At 38.2% G+C, this 18088-nt stretch overlaps 2 protein-coding genes across 2 annotated transcripts in view; one reads left to right on the top strand and one right to left on the bottom strand.

Moving 5' to 3' along the window:
* Window positions 1–18088, bottom strand: part of LOC139954188 (WASH complex subunit 4-like) — a 78640-nt gene that overhangs the window by 23861 nt on the left and 36691 nt on the right. Inside the window, exons 13-21 of the mRNA XM_071953890.1 lie at window positions 11850–12013; window positions 10962–11079; window positions 10589–10714; window positions 8660–8767; window positions 8023–8064; window positions 7419–7467; window positions 6676–6731; window positions 6307–6386; window positions 1–106 (exon numbers count right to left, since the gene is read on the bottom strand). Of these exons, the coding sequence (XP_071809991.1) occupies window positions 1–106; window positions 6307–6386; window positions 6676–6731; window positions 7419–7467; window positions 8023–8064; window positions 8660–8767; window positions 10589–10714; window positions 10962–11079; window positions 11850–12013 (849 nt within the window). The remainder of the gene's footprint in view (window positions 107–6306; window positions 6387–6675; window positions 6732–7418; window positions 7468–8022; window positions 8065–8659; window positions 8768–10588; window positions 10715–10961; window positions 11080–11849; window positions 12014–18088) is intronic.
* Window positions 15101–16420, top strand: LOC139933880 (5-hydroxytryptamine receptor 2C-like). The gene has a single exon (XM_071928119.1). It carries the CDS (start codon window positions 15289–15291, stop codon window positions 16306–16308), a length of 1020 nt encoding a protein of 339 aa, XP_071784220.1. The 5' UTR covers window positions 15101–15288; the 3' UTR covers window positions 16309–16420.

Genomic DNA, 18088 nt, shown 5'->3' with positions numbered 1-18088 from the left:
ATGAAGGCGATGTGCATCCACAGCATTCTCAAATCTATCAGCCAAGTAGAGAGGGAAGACCACACGATGCCAGTACAGGAAACTACAATCACATGCCTCTCTAAGCCTAAACAACAAATAAACATGTAATAATTACATTTTGAGGGAGTGTTGGCTCTGATTAGAGCCGTTTTGGTCTTGAGGTCTCAAACAGTATACTCTGCTCATCTTCAGGAGATGTTTTGAGAAGTTTTTGATGGTTTTAAACTGATATTCAATGTACAATTTGAATCCCAAAACAGCAGATGAGAGGTCCTGCAATGATCCACCAATTTCCCCTTGCTAGTCTTAAGTAACCCTTAAAAGGTGGATTTGGTGGGCGGGGCTTAATTAAATAGAACATTGGAGATGGCATTGTAAATTTTCAGAGGCAAGAGACCTAACAATAAATAACATACAAAACTGCAACTTTTGGGGTACCAAAAGCTGTTGCTTCAACAGCATTTTACTCTTATTCTACATTATACAATTAGAGTATAGGATTTTACATTGCATCTTGAAAGCTCCATACATATACATGTAGGTGTACCATTACACATCATCACAACTTTGGTTGCCCAATATTGGGAGGAAATACTCCTTGTGCTCTTTACATACTTGCTATTATTCTAATTTGCATGAGTGAATTACAATGTATGACTCCCAAAATAGAAGCGTAGTATACTTGTAATTATGACTGCTTTGAGTGCTATGGTTAAAACTACAACTCCCGAGGTGATCTCCAGAGCGAACGAAAGGGTCTGGGGATCACCGAATTGCAATCAGATTGGGCAGATTGGGGCCTTGAAAATTGTTTGTTATGAATTGAATATCGGTGGAAAGGTGCTTTAAAGGTAGAGCATAATGATCCACACAAATGTACATAAATACTGTGTTTTTTCCTTTTACTTTGTAAACTTACACAGTCCGCCATTTTGTAAAACCAAAGATTTGACTGCATTAACTGGGGGACCGTTGTAAGTTCTTAAAGTTAAAGGAAAACCTCACAGATTCCAGAGATGATTTTGTGTGAATAATTATACTCTAATTAAAAAACACCTTTCTAACAAAATTAATTTCATGACAAATGCTTTTATAACTCAAAGCGGTCAATCCGAAGGCATTGAGCCCCTTTAGCTTTGTCATTTGCTAGGCATAACTACAGAGGCACTGGACACTATTGGTAATTACTCAAATAAATTATCAGCATAAAACCTTACTACTTGGTAACAAGTAATGGGGAGCTGTTGATAGTATAAAACATTGTGAGAAATGGCTCCCTCTGAAGTAATGCAGTTTTCGACAACGAAGTAATTTTCTGCAAATTCAATTTTGAGACCTCAGAATTAGATTTTGAGGTCTCGAAATCAAGCATCTGAAAGCACACAACTTCATGTGACAAGGGCGTTTTTTTCATTCATTATTATCGCGCAACTTCGACAACCAATTGAGCTCAAATGTACAGGCTTGTTATTTTATACATACGTTGAGATACACCAAGTGAGAAGACTGGTCTTTGACAATAACCAAAAGTGTCCAGTGTCTTTAAAATATAATAATCTGGATGTATATTATGCTCACTCCTGCAGAAAATATATCAAGGTGCCTACACAAAAAGGAATACAAATGAAAATAAAATGAAGAATAAACATAATTGTAGTTAAATAAAACCCAAATGTAAGTTCAAGTGAACAAGTGTATTCTTAGTTCCCTCATGAAGTTGCTTAGTGACGGTAGTTTGTCAAGTGAGACAGGGAGCTTATTCCACAGGGCAGTAGCAGTTTTGACAAAAGCACGGTCCCTGTAACAAATTGATCTTGACCTAGGTTCTACCGGAAAGAGAACTTCTTTTGTAGTACATAGAATACTGGATTTATCAAACATACAATCCGGTTTAAATCAATGTAACAAATTGTTACAAATAAACACACAGAGGCAAACTGAAAAATTACAATTATTGTACTTCTCTGTCCCATATCAAAACGAGGCTGTATTTTTCTGTAATCCATGAGCACAAGAGTAAAAATGAATTTACATTCATTCAAACTGGATGCCCTAACTTTAAAAAAAAAACCACATCATGCAGAGTTAGAACAGAGTTTGATATCTCGTTTCTATGGATAGAACAATCAGAATTGAGCAAGTTTACTTGAAGCTAACAATAAATACCTCAGCTATTTCGAAAAAGTGTTGTAAATTTATAAACTGCTAAAAGTTAACCTCACATGAAAATACACTCAAAATTTTGAACACACCTGCTTTTAAATTAAAACGACAGCAAAATATTGATAAAAAAGTTCATACCTGTACAAATCCTTACAAATAAAAAATGGTTGAATCTGAAAGGATCACTTTGCACAGTCACCGTTCACTGTCATCAATCAAGATGACTGAATCATGATAAAGGTGTATTATCCACACCATGCATAGCCTTGTCCAATGCTCTCTCACCCAAGCACCGGCGGCCCACTCAGAATTCGCGAATTGTATAAAAGCTATACTGCACGGTACACAGTACTTGATACCGTGGGGCCGAAGCTTGCTTTTCAAGGTTTTAACCTCATACAACAAGGCCGAATCTGTTGCAGTTTCGTTTGTACAAGGTTCAAGAACCCTGAAAAACCATGCTTCGACCCCACGGTATCAAGTACTGTTTTACCGTGCAGTATACATTGTAGTTTCAGTTCGTGAATTCAGAGTGGGCCAGTGTTTGCGTAAAGAGCCTTGGACAAGGCTACACCATGCATTATCTTAACAATCACTTTTGAACCAAAGAGGCAAAAAAGCAAACATGTACTGAGTGAGTGTATTCCAATTACATTATTTTGTTTGCCAAAAATTACCTTATTTCATGCTTGAAAAGCCTTTCTGTAGTGTATCATTATGCTTTTCCAGAAAATTAAATGAATCATAAAACATCAACTGCCTAATCTCCCACTTTATTGAAAAAGAAAGATCGAACTGTTTGTTTATATTATTTTAGAAAGAATGCTAACACTTTCTGCCATGTTGTCCTTGAACTTTGTCGATGTTCAATTTGCACATAAACCACAAACAATGTCCCGATGGTCAGTTCAACTAACCCTAAAGACAAACTTGCTAAAAGTGCAACGAGTATGTGTTCCAATGGAGATGAACCCAAGAATGCAATGTTTAGTGTGAGAACAACTGGAATCCATGCAGTAACATAAGCAGCAAAGTGGACAACAAAGTACAGAGTGGTTTTGTTGCTTCCCTTATCCTGCGGTTGAACTGGTTCAGATACCTGATGATCGACCCCGTCTTCTTGTTGTGCGTCACTGCGACGGATGTGCCCTAACATCTGCACCTCTGTTTGAATTCTACGCTTCTGAGTCCTGGCGATGCGCACAATACCAACTATGAAACAAGCGATACATATAATGAGCGGGAACTCCGTTACATCTAAGACCACCGTTAGGAATATGCTGACTTGATTGTTGCTGATAAGTTCTTCCATGTACAATTCATCTACTTCAAAGCAAGTCAACATAAAGATGAACAAACTCAGACCTGGGATCACCCAAATAATCCAGACTGCGACGATAAGCTGAACACATCGTCTGTTGGACATGAGACTGAGATATTGTAGTGGCCGGGTAACCTTCAGGTAGCGATCCGCTGCTATCAAGGCTGCAGTCATTAGATAATTGAAGAGTGTACTAAAACAGAAGGACAGAATTGTTGCAAGGTTCAGCAGTGAATGCTTTTGAAAGAACACCTGGAAGACATTGCCTAGCCAGATGAAGCCAATCCCGATACAAATCTCAGATACGCAGAGACTCGCAAGGAAATAGTTTGAGGCAGTGTGAAGTCTTTCCGTGACTGCAATGCAGACTACAATCCAAAAGTAGATCAGAATTGTTGCTACTCCAATCATTATACAAGAAACCGCACCAATCCAGCACAATGTACATGAACTTTCAGTTGTAGAAGAAAGTGGCGCTGTTGAGTTCTCCATTTCAATCTTTTTTTAATTACAGTCCTTTATATTTCAGTCTTATCCGAAACCTACTTATTTTGCTATCAACACTACTAAGACAGTCAACAGCACTTGGCCTTTCCCTTCACAGTGTTTTGTTCTCTATTTTGGTCTCCTCATACGGTGAAACAAAAATCCTCTTCAGTATTTTTTCCTCAAACAATGGTGACCAATAATCAGAGCGAATGAAACAACAAACCAGAATGAACTTTGATAACATCAGCTGCCAAAGAAATTGAAGTTGCAACCTGAATATCGGTCAAAACGTTGATGAAACTGAAAGAGGTTCATTTCTCTACCACCTCGACAGACAGAATGGCAAATTTTTAAAATGTTGACACAAGCAATTATCCACCATGCCGTCACTCACAATCAAAAGAGACCTACAATATACATGCGCAAGCTTTCAACTCGTTCAACAGGTCAATTATTCAACACATATGCATTACAGGGTTGGTGTAATCCATAAATAACCTTATATGAAACAACTTCATCATTTATTTACACACAAACTTAAAATCAAGTGAACTATTGTCTTCAGTAGAGATTAAAAATAAATTATTTTTAACCACTAATACTTAAATATATGTTTACTTGCAAATAACAATGTGAACGTTATACAGTAAGTATTACAATTTATATAGACAGTGCGAAGGAAACACAACAAGTCAAAAAGGCTTGAAAACGTATTCCCATTAACCAATCCAAGTAAAAAAGTTACACAAATGTACAGTGTACGCAAATCCCACCATCCCCAAAACAGTAGCAACATTATCCTCTTAGGCCCCCCCCAGCCCTACCCAAAAGGAAGATAACAGTTACTTTATAAAAAGAGTATTTTGCACAAGTTACTTTACCACAACTTAAACTTTTTGGAATGCTCATACCGTCATCCAGCATTTAAATCAGTAAACTGGTCAATGAGGAGAACTTTACAATCTAAAAACATGGCAATCTCAAAACTCAACTTATAATAGAGTGGAGATGAGATCTTTAATAGACCTTAACCATGTGTGGCCATTTCGAATGTTTCTCCAATCCAAATCATTGTAACCGAACCGAGGATGGAAGACTAAAATAATCTGATTCCATTTCTTTTTTAGTGTATATTAGCACTTATTATTGGTGATGGATACTGGGAACATGACCAAGATGGCGGCAGTATAATAAAGGTCTAATAACGACTAGTTCTTATGAACTATGCTATTAAGATATTGTTTAGAGAGGTCATTGAGTTGATCATCACTTCACACCCTCATCTAATATTCATAAAGCATCCCATCGCAAGGACTGCACATGCAAAATTAATTGACATGCCTCAATTAACTTTCCATCATCACCCAAGAGTTACCGTTGCCAAGGAGTCACACCATCAACGACAACACAAAAATAAATAAATGCCTTATACGTTTATATTGATGAAACAAACTAGGCCATCAGAATTGTCTGCAAGCGATGTCTTTCAAATACAAAACCAATGACAGTGGCGGTCACGTGGTCGCCGAATATTCAGTGAAAACAGCGGCAGATAATTCTTACTATTTCACAGTTTTTGTGTCCACGATTGTTCACTACAAACACGCATTCGCAAAACAACATGGTGCTGGCTGGCAGCAACTTAGTTCAATAAGAGAGATGAGCAAGTGGACTCTTTCCATGAAATATGCTAATGACATGAATGACAATTACGCATGCGTACAGACCCTATTGGTTGGCAAACGCCATAGAGTTGTGCACTAAGAAGACGTGCAAATGCTTCTGCGTCACGCAGCCATTAGCTGTGCACAAAACAGCACAATGTTTCCTTATTTTTGCCGACCAAAATGTTAGTGCGTACGCACTATGTGTAATTTACATACTTCATGGGAAGGGTCTATTGCACCTCAACCCCTTTTTTCCTATCAAACTCACATTGAACTCAAAGACCACAAATTTGAAATAAAGTAACAAATGGAATTTGAATTTAAACCGGAACATTCTCAAGTCTGTTTTGTAACTTAACCTATTGATGGACAAACAGAGACTGGTCACAGGAATGGGCAATTTCATAAAGCCTATAGACACAAAAGCCCTGCTAAGCACAGAAAATAATTCCAAAGTAGAAACTGGTTACCTGCCAAAAGTTCACTGGAGTTTACATTGTTGTAACTGGTGCCCCACCCATTTTTTGCTTAGCTAAGAATTTACCAAGCAGAATTTTCTGCTCACAGCTGTAAAAAACATGGCCCGATGACAAACAAACGAGACAAACAAACATATGATAAACAAATGACGAGGCAAAAACTCACTTTTCCCTGAAGTCACTGACGAGGAAGAGTTTGTTCATCGTGGTTCGGTACGACGCCAGTTCATCCTCCTTAAAGGCTTTCTAAAAACACAACCAACAAATAATCTTCATTCTTTCATATATTCATTTATTCATTTCCATTTTATGAACCAGAAGTTGAAGATTTAAAAATATTCATTTACAAAGACTGACAACAACAGAGAATTTCTGAGGTTACGACCCGAATCTTGCTTCAGCTTGTAATGTTAACCCCTTTAAGTCAGTTTTTCTTTATTTATTTCCCCAAAAATGTCTGGACTGGCCTCTAAAGAAAGAGGGTTTATTATGACTGGAACAAGTTTGAATTATCCTAAATTTATTGCTCACTCACCATTTGTGTGCCGACATGCAGTGCAAGATTAGCAATCAGTCTTCTCTCCTTTGTAGCTATAAAATGCAATCAAACAAATGCAAATTAAATTAATTGCAATTGTTCCCTTCTTTAAAAAAAAACAGAATCTTGCAACATCTTTTTCTAAACCTTTGATGAACTGAGCTTTTCACAGGCTCCTGGTGATCTCCAATAAAAAAATTAAAAATAGTACAGTTTGTCAGATTTTTCTTGGGGAGTAAAAACTGGAAGAATATCTCCGACGCAGCCAAAGTAGTTTTTTGTATGCATTGAGTGCAGTTTAGGCCTTCCATGGCAAAACCACCCGACTCAAAATATGACATTTAGAGAAAAGCTAGTCAAGAAAAAACGGGATGAAAGTGTATAATGGGGTCGAAATATGACATGTATATTCAAATCCATACATAGTAAGCCTCCAAAACCTTGAAATGGAAAAAAAATTAACTAAAATTACACAGAAATTATGTTATATAAGAAACCAACATTTCTTTTTGCTATTTTGCCATAGAAGGGCCTGACAAATACACCGATTCATTAAGCCAGGCCCAATTATCATTGACCAATCACAACCGCGAAATCTGATCACCATTTGAACCGTTTGGTGATCTTTGCACTAATGGTGATCGGGTTTCGCGGCTGTGATTGGTCAACTGGTAAGGAGGCGGGGCGTAATGGATCGGTCTATTGGCCCTATATGACAAGGCCTTTAGGGTGCGACTTACCCGTCCCATTCAGAGCATTCTCTACAAGCACCAGTGCAGACAAAGCATCCTAGACAGAAACAAATTAATTTCCTTGAAAACAACGTACGCTAAAGGATTTGGGTACTTTTTGTAACACAAAACACAATGTCCACACATTTGCATTAACCTTTTGGAGACAATGATAGTAGAAAGAGTACCTTAAAATATTAGTTGCTGAGGTGCTGTGGTTTTTGAGAAATGAGTAAAACAGTACCTCGGCAAGTACTATTATCAGGAAAGCTTTCTACTATCATTATCTTCAAACTGTGTAAGTTAAGTGTAAATCTGTAAACATTGTGTTTTTTTGTCCAACAAAAAGTACATAGCCCCTTTAAACTCATAAACTCACTATGAGGGTTGGGTTTGCAGTCCCTTCCTGGCTGCATGGGTTTTCCCTGGACCCATTCCCTGGATTCCCCCCCCCCCCCCCCCCCACATCTTAAACTGAAAGGTCATTTCTATTCTTCTCTCCGGGGGTAATACTAGTACTAGAGTGATTAAGTTTGCTTTTCTGAGAGTTCTTAGCTTTACAACCAGAATAAATGAAATCAAATAAAGTCACATGAGTAAATTATCAACTTACCAGTCTCTTTTCGCTGTACTTCTTGTCAGAAATAATACGTTTCTGTAGGAGAAAAAATTAGAGCAGCAAAATTGCAAGTGACTTCTTTTTTTAAATTGAATAAAACCTGGATACTAAGCACAAATAGACAAATTAACAATAAATAGTTGAAAGGATTATTCAATCTTTGAAATCACAAAATAATATATGTGACCCGCTACGTGAAAATGAGACAGATGTTGACAATTTCAAGGATTGAGTTGTATGCATGGCTGGGAAGAACACACCAACAGCAGTTATTTGGTATATGTCTAAGCTTTGGGGTGTATCACGTTGCGGAGTTACTTCCGTTTGAAATTAGCCAATACATCTTTTTTTTCTGAAAAACGAATTACAAGTGATGTTTTAAACTACCATTTCGCGCAAAATGATACAAATTAGCCGATCACAAAATTGCTGTACATGTATTCATAGCTTTATTGCCTAAAGGTAAGTGTTCTAAAGGTAAACATACAAATATTGATCTTAAAAAGTATTTTTTTTTCTCTTCACATTAAAATGTCCATTACTTAATAATGCATTGGGCGACATCTGTTCATTTTCACATAGCGGGTCACATGTTTAATTTGCAGAATGGGTGTTAGAAATATAAACCAACCTTGGCGCCATTGACGAGTGCCAATGCTGTAAACTGTAGGTGCTGGATGATATGAGTGATGGATTCAGCTACTAGCATGGTCCTCCTGTGGAATGTGTGCTCAATGGACTGCCCAAAATAACATTCACAAGTAAAGCATTAGAAACATTCTTAACAGTTTAGGTACTATACTGTTGATGGCTGACTCAATTAATCATCTTAGGTACTAACACTTAAGTTCATTCTTAGGTACTCACACTTAAAGGAACATTACAGAATTGATTTGTGCTAACAAAACAGTTGCTGGCAGTGTAAGCACTTTATGTAATCCACCATATGTATTAACTGACAAACTTGTAGAAGTTTGAGATCGATCGGCCGTCTGGGTCACGGGAGAATAGTGATAAACTGATTACAAATTTTGCATTGCATCGATGCCAAAATGAAAATGAATGAAAGGCTCACAGAGCGATAAACTCCTAACGCAAAGTTAGGTTATTTATTTCGCATCAAATATGACATTTCAGACAGGATAATCTCAAGGGATGTTTTCCACTATCATCATCATTAGACCATGTAAGTTTGATGTAAATCTGTGATCTTCACAATGTTTGTTTCTTCCAATAAAGCACTAAAACTGAAGTACTTTAAAATTCAAACTCATACTTAAGTACTCATACTTAAATACTCATACCCAAGTGCATGTACTCAAACTCAAATAACCATACTAAGGTTTTCATACTCGGGTACTATACTCGAGTGCTCATACTCATGATCAACAACTCATACTCAAGTATTCATTCTCAAGAACTCATACTCAAGTATTCATTCTCAAGAACTCATACCTAAATACCCCTGCTCAGGCACTTACACCCAAGTTTTCGTGCTCAAATACTCAAACTCAAGTACTCAAGCTTAAAGCACTTAACGGCAAGGCTCCCCACTATATCTCAGAACTACTTCAAAATTACACTCCGTCAAGGAATCTTCAATCCAGTTCAATGACTTCTCCTCATTGAACCCAAGTCTCGACACTCATGGAGTGGCATGTTTTTTTCTGGGAACTCTCTACCAATTGATATAGCTCATGTCTTTGTACCACAAAATTCAAATATTTCTTCATGTGTTTTCCTTCTTTGTCACAGGTTTTCGAAAAACTTATGTTGTGCCCGTTTTGTTTTTGGTTTTTAATGAGGCTTGAACACTCAGCACATTACAATTGGTTATTATTATTACACTCAAACTCTGACATTATCAACAGCTGCAGTGCTCTTTACCAAGTACGTTTTTTATGGATTAAATACCAAAAGTATACCCTCTCTTTGACTCTCTTTGAAAAGAGTTTTTGCGTTGTTTGAGCTTGAGATGTCATACACACGTAGTCAAGTAGAATTTGAAACTTTGCAAGGTGGAAATACGATATGGAAAGGTTTGCGGTAACACCATATATAATGACTATCTGTAAGTCCCCTAGGCCCCACACCCTCACTGTCCCCCGTGCTTGATCCTACTGACACAGTTCAGTGAGCACACCCCCCCCACACACTTCCCCAAGGCTCCACAGGAGGATCAAGTTTCACCACGCATCACCAAGCTCCATTTCCTGCCTCTACTTCCCGCCTTCGTGCATACCCAAGCTAATCCGCCTCCACAGTACTTAAGCAGCATGCAGCATCAGAGTCCAGCTTTCTCCAGAAGACGATCAGAGCATACTGATCGAAACGTTGAGTTGAAACCATTGGTTCTTTTCACAGTACTTAAGCAGCATGCAGCATCAGAGTCCAGCTTTCTCCAGAAGACGATCAGAGCATACTGATCGAAACGTCCAGTTGAAACCAACGGTTCTTTTCAGAACCACCCCAACTCATTAGAGATAGTCGTTACATGGTGTTACCGCAAACCTTTCCATACAAGTAGTCAAGTAATTCCCACTATGCACAATGCGCTTACCTTGAGCATTTCAATGAGTCGACATAGAGCCAAGACAGCCGTCTTGGTCATGGGTTTGTTCATGTGTGCATGGAGGTTCATCACAGTACGCACTAGGTTGCTGATATTGAAAGCAAACAGCAGACCCTGAAATAAATCAAAAAGTGAATGATTTGGTATTAACATTTATATTTGTATCTGTCTCTTAATTGTTGTACAATTTTTAGCGTTTTTGTCTGTACTTTTTGAAACAGGTAGCTAACAAATTAGTCAGCGGCATTTGGCGGCAACACACGATGATTGGTGGCAAAGTTCGCAACTTAACGTAGCTTGTAATACCCCCTATTCCTCATAGTGTGAGCCAGCCTTGGATTGCAAGAGAAAACAAACTTACATGAATGAAGAGATTGCATTTATGTGTGAGATCCTCCATGACTGTATTTGCCGATGTCAGACTGGACTCCATCTTTATCATCCATGAACACACCTGCATGTAGTATACTTGCACCTCCCTGATAAACAAACAGACAGTTTGAAGTTCACAAGTTCTGGATAGTTTGCTCTTTTTATTGTAAATTGTTGCACAATTTTGTTACAAACCATTCTTTCAAAATACAAATCTCAAATCAAAAAAGTTCTTCTTCATTGTCTTTTTTTGTTGAAGCCTTTGTTATAGGTACATTGATTTATTTTTATACATTTGTGTTGGTCGCCCATAAGAACAATCTTGTCATGTACTTTGGTTATATCTTGCCACTTTTCTTTTAACAATTGGTTTACTTTGGACTTGTAGGTTTTACAAATCCAGCAAATATTTTGAATTTTTGGTGTGAAATTGTTTTGAACCACCCACCCAGCCCAATTTTAAGTTTTAAAATATTGAATGGCTTCATTCACAATATAACCTTGTCTCTCACTTCAGTAGCTTTCCTGGCTTAAACAAACACCTTTTTTTTGTAGTTTAATCAGGAATGAAATTGACGATCCAGGCCAGCTAGGTATTTTGTTTTGTTTTCCTCTTCCTTTTTTTAAAAACTGTATTTAGATTTTCCGATTTTCTCTTGAACCACCCATCCACAACTTCAAGACCTCCTTTGAATGCGAATGCGATACAAATTTTGACGTCACAATTTTTTTTTTTTCTCGCAGCAAAAGTTTCACAGGAGTTGAACACAGTGCAACTGTTGCACATTAATTGTTAATGTCAAAATTTGTATCGCATTTGCATTTGCAGGAAGTATGAAGCGGGCTTTACCCATCCTCTTGTTGGACATTGTCTTACCTGACAAGGCTCTGGCTTTTCTGCTGCAGGTAGGTCTGGGTGCCAAGAACCACAGACTGCTGAGACTTCTTATCAAGAAACCGGGAAATGTGTGGAGACAGACTCTTCAGGAGAAACTGGTTAGCTGACCATACTATGTTGGCAGTCAGGGTCATGGCTGGAACCTGCAACAAGACAAAAGAAAGAAACATTCTTTAAGCCTTGATTGAGAAAGACTCTGCTATGGGTCGAAATGCCAGGCCAAACTATTTTTCTTCTTCCTTCATTTATATCAAAGGTCCTTTTGGTTGGTAGGCAGTTTGCAACAGCTAATAATATTTTTCAGAGAAAGAACGTGGCACAAAAGTCAATACAATGAATATGAACAAAGTAAAAATAATCTTTTAATTAAGAGCACCAGACTCAAGCTCATGTTCCTGACCAGCACAGTGTGAGTTTGAGTCCGGGTCGTGCCACTTAAGTCCTATGAGCAAGATGTTTTACCATAATTGAATTGTCCCTTTGATGGGACATTTTAGCAATAGGTCCCATGTACTGGGGTTTGCAATACGTAAACGAACCCAGAACACTTTTGGTGGAAGAGTAGGGGTTATCACCCATTGAATTCTTCTGGCTCACATAGCAAGCACTCTTGGTAACAGGTTTCCTAAGGGAGCTACAGATAATACTTATCATAGTTTATTAACATTCATCAAAGGTTGACTTGCATCAAGAACTTTTTTGAGAACAAAATTTAAATACAATTACTGCTCTAGCAGACTACACTTTTAAATGTTACAGTTTTGCTAATAATAAAAGGGGACTCCGAGCTCCGACTGACACCTAATTATACTTTATTATTGCACTGACTAAATACTGCCCTCTGTTGCTGAGTAAGCTGTCACATAATGGCAGTACACATCAATGACCACTTGGGCCTTAAAGGCAGTGGTAAGGACACTATTGGTAATTACCCAAAATAATTAGCATCAAACCTTACTTGGTAACGATCGTAATGGGGAGCTGCTGATAGTATAAAACATTGTGAGGTAAGGCTACTTGCCCACAGTTTGCGAGAAAGAAGCAATTTTTCCACGAAGAAGATTTCAAGACCTCCAGAATACAACGTTGAAGTCTCGAAATCAAGCATACAAGTGTATGATGAAAGGACACAACTTCGTGTGTCAAGGGTGTTTTTTCCTTATTAACTCGCAACTTCCAACGACCAACTGAGCTCAAATTTTCACAGGCTTTTTATTTTATGCATATGTTGAGATAAACCAAGCAGTGAGAAGACTGGTCTTTGACAATTACCAATAGTGTCCAGTGTCTTTAAAACATGTTTAGGGTAGATAATTACAGCATGGAGATTTCACAGCATTGTACACCCTAGACCAGTGGTGTATTGTTTTTATATGGAGCTGGGCCAACTGATGAAATTGTCTTTTAAGGATGATTAAAGCTTTTGAATTGAATTGAACTGTAACCGGAGGGGGTAGGGGGACACAAGGGAATGTTGCCACCCTAAATGATGTCACTGTTTCCCCCCAGGCTACCCCCGCCCCCATTTAAGCAGTAACTTTAAGATTTTTTTCTTTCTTTCATGAAGTCAATGTATTGTATGATTGCTTTTCCATCCACTTCAGATTCAGATACTTCTTTGAAGTCAATACAAAAAAGGGCCATAGCTTTTTTATTTAAGAAAAATGTAAACAGAAATTGAAGTTTTAATCGGCCAGAGGTGCCCCCACAACCCCTCTTTGCCCCTCAAATAATGTTTACCTCATTTTGGCTGCTGCCCCGACATGCCTGAATAAGGTTTATCGCGATTCAGAAACGCATTGCATTGTGGGAAGGAATATGGGGCGGGTTTTTCTATGCAGTTTCTACGACTCGCGCATGCAACGCCTATACCTTTGTGCGGGTTCAACTGCGCCCTCTCTTGATATTTTGCTTTTCGCGATAAACCTAATGCACGTTTAGTTTCCCATCAGCACACATATCTGAACTCACACTCATTCATGTCATTACTTGTGTCTTTGAACCCGTCATATTTCATTGCTCTCCTTGTCTGACACTAATGGCATTGATGCTTGTAAATTTTGCATTCACTAAAAGCCATAATTGCATTCAATGGAAATTGATTTCTATGGAGGACAATTAAGGCCAAATAAAAAAAAATACCAGTTGATCGTCCCCGCCCGCATCCTTTTATAGGGCTGCATCCTTTTTTAAAAACTTTTTATTATTTTTTAGAATTTTGTAAAAATTGTTGAGTTTTTATGAACAACAAAATCTTGCACCAAGACTATAATGATAGTATGTAAAGCAATGTACACCACAAAACAGTGCACTGTCTTGGACATTTGGAGTACATTGTTTATGCATGGAATATTGAATGAATACTAGTTTGTACACCAGCTTAACTTGGACTCTATTTGCCTCTTCAGGGCCCAATTTCATAGAGCTGCTTAAGCAAAAAATTTTGCTTAAGCAAAAAATTCATTGCTTAGTAAAAACAGATTACCGGCCAAGACTCCACTCAATTGTTATGCTTAGTAAACAACAGCTAAATACTAGTCATAAGCAATGTATATGGCATGACATTTTGGCCAGTAACATGTATAAAATAAGCGTGCTATTTTGTGCTTAAGCAAATTTTTTGCTTAAGCAGCTCCATGAAATTGGCCCCTGCTCAGTGTCAGCAGTCTTAAAATAGACCATGATAAGAGGATTAACCATGGATTAACCAAGTACATCATTCAATGGTTCAACTTTTGGGTAGGACAGTTGAATTACCTTCATATGTTAATGCAGAATTGAAAGGTTTTGGGAAAATGGTCCAGCAAATAACAGCCATTCAAGAGTTAGATGTGAATGGTGTGTGGGTACATAGACTCATGCCCTCTGAAGTCCAATTAAGCTTAATTATGTGTACTCCATTGTTTGATTCCTTTTAGTTGACCTACTACTCTCTTTATGTCCATCTCTTTATGTCCCTCCTTTTATCCCCCTCATAAGCTGATCCTCTAATTGGTCAAAGTATGACTATTAATGTCCTCACTCTATGGTTAAATTAGTTCTGGCCTCTTTGTCCTGAGCTCAAAGACCGCAGCGAAGGCACCACTGTGTCCCAGACTCAAAGGACTCTTGACTTGCCCAGCAGCCTGGATGCCCATAGTGGTCCAATATGCAAATTACACTAGGCTTAGTTGAGTGAAGTACCTTTTGGATAGAAGACTTGGCTTCTTAACTCTGCGTGAAATGTTCAGTTGCTATTCAAGGTTCATCATGGGCATGCCAAGATGACATAACTTCTGAAAGATGTTGATCTGCACTGTCCATGGAGATATAAAGACACTGATGTGTACATGGGCTGCTCTTTGTATGACCTTCCTCTATGGTATGACCCTACCATCAACAACAAGCTAGCATACTGCGTCAACTTCTGAATTTCATCATGGATCAAATAACTGTTGCTTCATTGCTACCAACCCAGACTCCAGAAGATACAGAAATACTCCAGCTTATACAAATTGCTTCTAAGATCATAGGAGGTGTCACAGTCCTGATTCATCTGTGGATAGTTGCATCGGTGGCCTTCAGTAAGAAACTCCACAGTGTCTCAGATGTTCTACTTGCCAGTCTAGCTGTATCTGATATACTGCTGGGCATAATATTGATATCGGCATCCAGTGCATTTTTTAATTGGTCTGCTGAACGCCCAGTGTGGAATCTGACTGTATTTGCTGGATCTTTACATTTCGTCATTGTCAGCTATTTTGTGAACTCCTGCGCCGTGGTGGCGGACCGCTACTTTAAAGTCTCACGGCCAATGAAGTACATCCGACTGGTGACTAAACAGACCGGTGCCACGATTGTGGCGCTGATTTGGGGACTGTCTGTGGGATCTGGAATTCTGATGTTTGCTTTGTTGCAGGACACACTCAGCACAACCACTGCCTCCCTCGAGCGCATCCTGGATGATGATTCATTTGCACACACAAACTTCATCGTCATAAACATTACGCTTCTTCCACTGATGACAACCATTGCCTGCTTTACAATAGCCCTTTTACACATCGCCAGGAAACAGCAGTGTAAAGTCAAGCAAGAAATGCTAGTTCTAAGTCACCTGCGAGCCAGCACACATCACTCAGAAGGAAACCTCCCCAATACAAGATTCATAACAAATCAAAGCAATTCAAAGCGTAAAACCACTGTTTACTTCATCAGTAATTTTTCAGCTTTCGTTCTGTCATTGCTGCCAATGTATTTGACCCTTCACATCACCGTCTTTGCTCAGGTTGACATCCAGGTATACCTTCCCCTCTTTGGTGGCTTTAGTATGTTGGCAATTGTCCAGTGGCTACTGGGGACTGTATTTCTAGCTTTCACGCAAAAAAAACATCGGCAAGTTTTAAGAGGAGCAGTAAAGGCAATCAAACTCAAATTGAATGAGGGCAGGTCTTTTCTGTGAGGTTTGACAAAATAATGACTGATAACGACCATAATTCCCAATATTTTATTTCATAATTTTTTTTTAACATACTGGCCTATCAGACAGATGTGAAACTAAACCTTTTTTTTGGGGGGGGGGGGGGGGGTGCAGCATGAATTTTTTAAAAGTTTGTGGAAGTTGAAAGCTGAAAAGTCAAACAAAATGGAATCAAATTTGCCACTTTGAACTCTTCAAAATTGTTAGATTATGAATGAGCCTCCTAGTCAACTTGAAGGCACTGGACAGTGGACCCGTTTGGTAATTGTCAAAGACCAAACTTTTATCTAGTGTATCTCAAAGTTCGCATAAAGCATTAAACCCGTGAACATCGGGGCTGAATTGGTCATCAAAGTATAATAAATGGTTTCAGTTGAAGTCCTTTTTCATTTGATTGGGAAATACCCTTTTTCTCACAAACTATGTTTCTTCAGAAGGAAGCGGTTTCTCACAATGTTTTATACTAACAGCAGCTCTTTATTTCTCATAACAAAATTACCAATAAATTACCAATAGTGTCCAGTGCCTTTAAAGTACACTTAGAGGAAAGAGTAACTGTTGAATAATGATATGACATTTCAACGCAGGGTAGCTAATCAAATGCACCCTTAATTATACGTTCAATATTTGTTTAATGACTCACGCATGAATCCTTATCATTTGAAGTTAATTTCACAAAAAACCTGACTGATTATGTACATAGAAATTTGTAAATAAAAGTATTGCAATTGTCTGCTAACAAATTCTCAATACTGTATGTCTACCAATTGCTAATTAAATGACAGTAGTTCTTCGTTTTTTGGAAGGGCAAGGGCACCAAGGCATTTTCTTTTTGACCCTATGAGGAAATTGTAACGTTCTACCCTGGAGCATTTCAAGGGCACCAAGGCAATGACCAGGAGGCATGTAGGCAATCCCCTCCGTTGCCTCAATGACGTATCATGCCTCTATTGGATATCTTGCTGGAAAGGAATGAAACCCGTATGAACTTTATAATCAGCAAGCGTTCAAATTAAAAGGCAAGTGTTGAGTGATATTTTTGTTACTGCTCGTTGAATTGACCAATTGTTGGTTATAAAGGGGAGAGGGTAGGGGTATAATGAAAAATGGTGAGCTCGAGGTTTGAATAACAAACATTAAAAATATTATATTTATATTAGTTATATCATGAGAAACTAGCTCCTAGGAAGTTTGTAATCTTTATACTTAAATGTGTGCCAGATGATGGTGCTCTCATGAAACTTTTGGTGAGGAGAATAAATGCACTAGAGCAATTGAAATGCAGGTGTCAAGAGGTAGTTCTTTGTAAATAATTTCTTACAGCTAAAAACATGACAATGAAAAATAGTTTGCAGAGCAGATTTTTACCCCAATTACAAAACCGAAAGTTTGACACAGATTTCCTAACGTCAACCCCCAACAAGCACCAGCCATACTTCAAACTATGACCTTTGGCTTAGGCCAAATATGAAAACCATGTCTAGCGTCCTGCATATTCTTATTTAAAAAAGGAGGGCCTCCCTTTTTTTTTAAAAATAGCCACCTGATACTTTTTTGGAGGTCTGAGATTGTTCAAATGTATCCTTGTTTTTATCATTAAAAAAAGTGAGAGAAAAAAGGAGGCGCCCTCAAAAGGAAGCAACATGAACGCTACACATGTATGTTTGATTTGCCCTTTAGGTAATGTTCAGCCAAGAGCCAAGATACTACAATTTTAGCGTTACAAGCAGCCCCAAAAAAATAAAATCACTTTGCTTTAAAG

Source organism: Asterias amurensis, chromosome 2, assembly GCF_032118995.1.
Source record: "Asterias amurensis chromosome 2, ASM3211899v1".
NCBI lineage: Eukaryota > Metazoa > Echinodermata > Asteroidea > Forcipulatida > Asteriidae > Asterias > Asterias amurensis.
The sequence above is the reverse complement of the archived record's forward strand: the minus strand, read 5'-3'. Positions and strand labels throughout refer to the sequence as shown.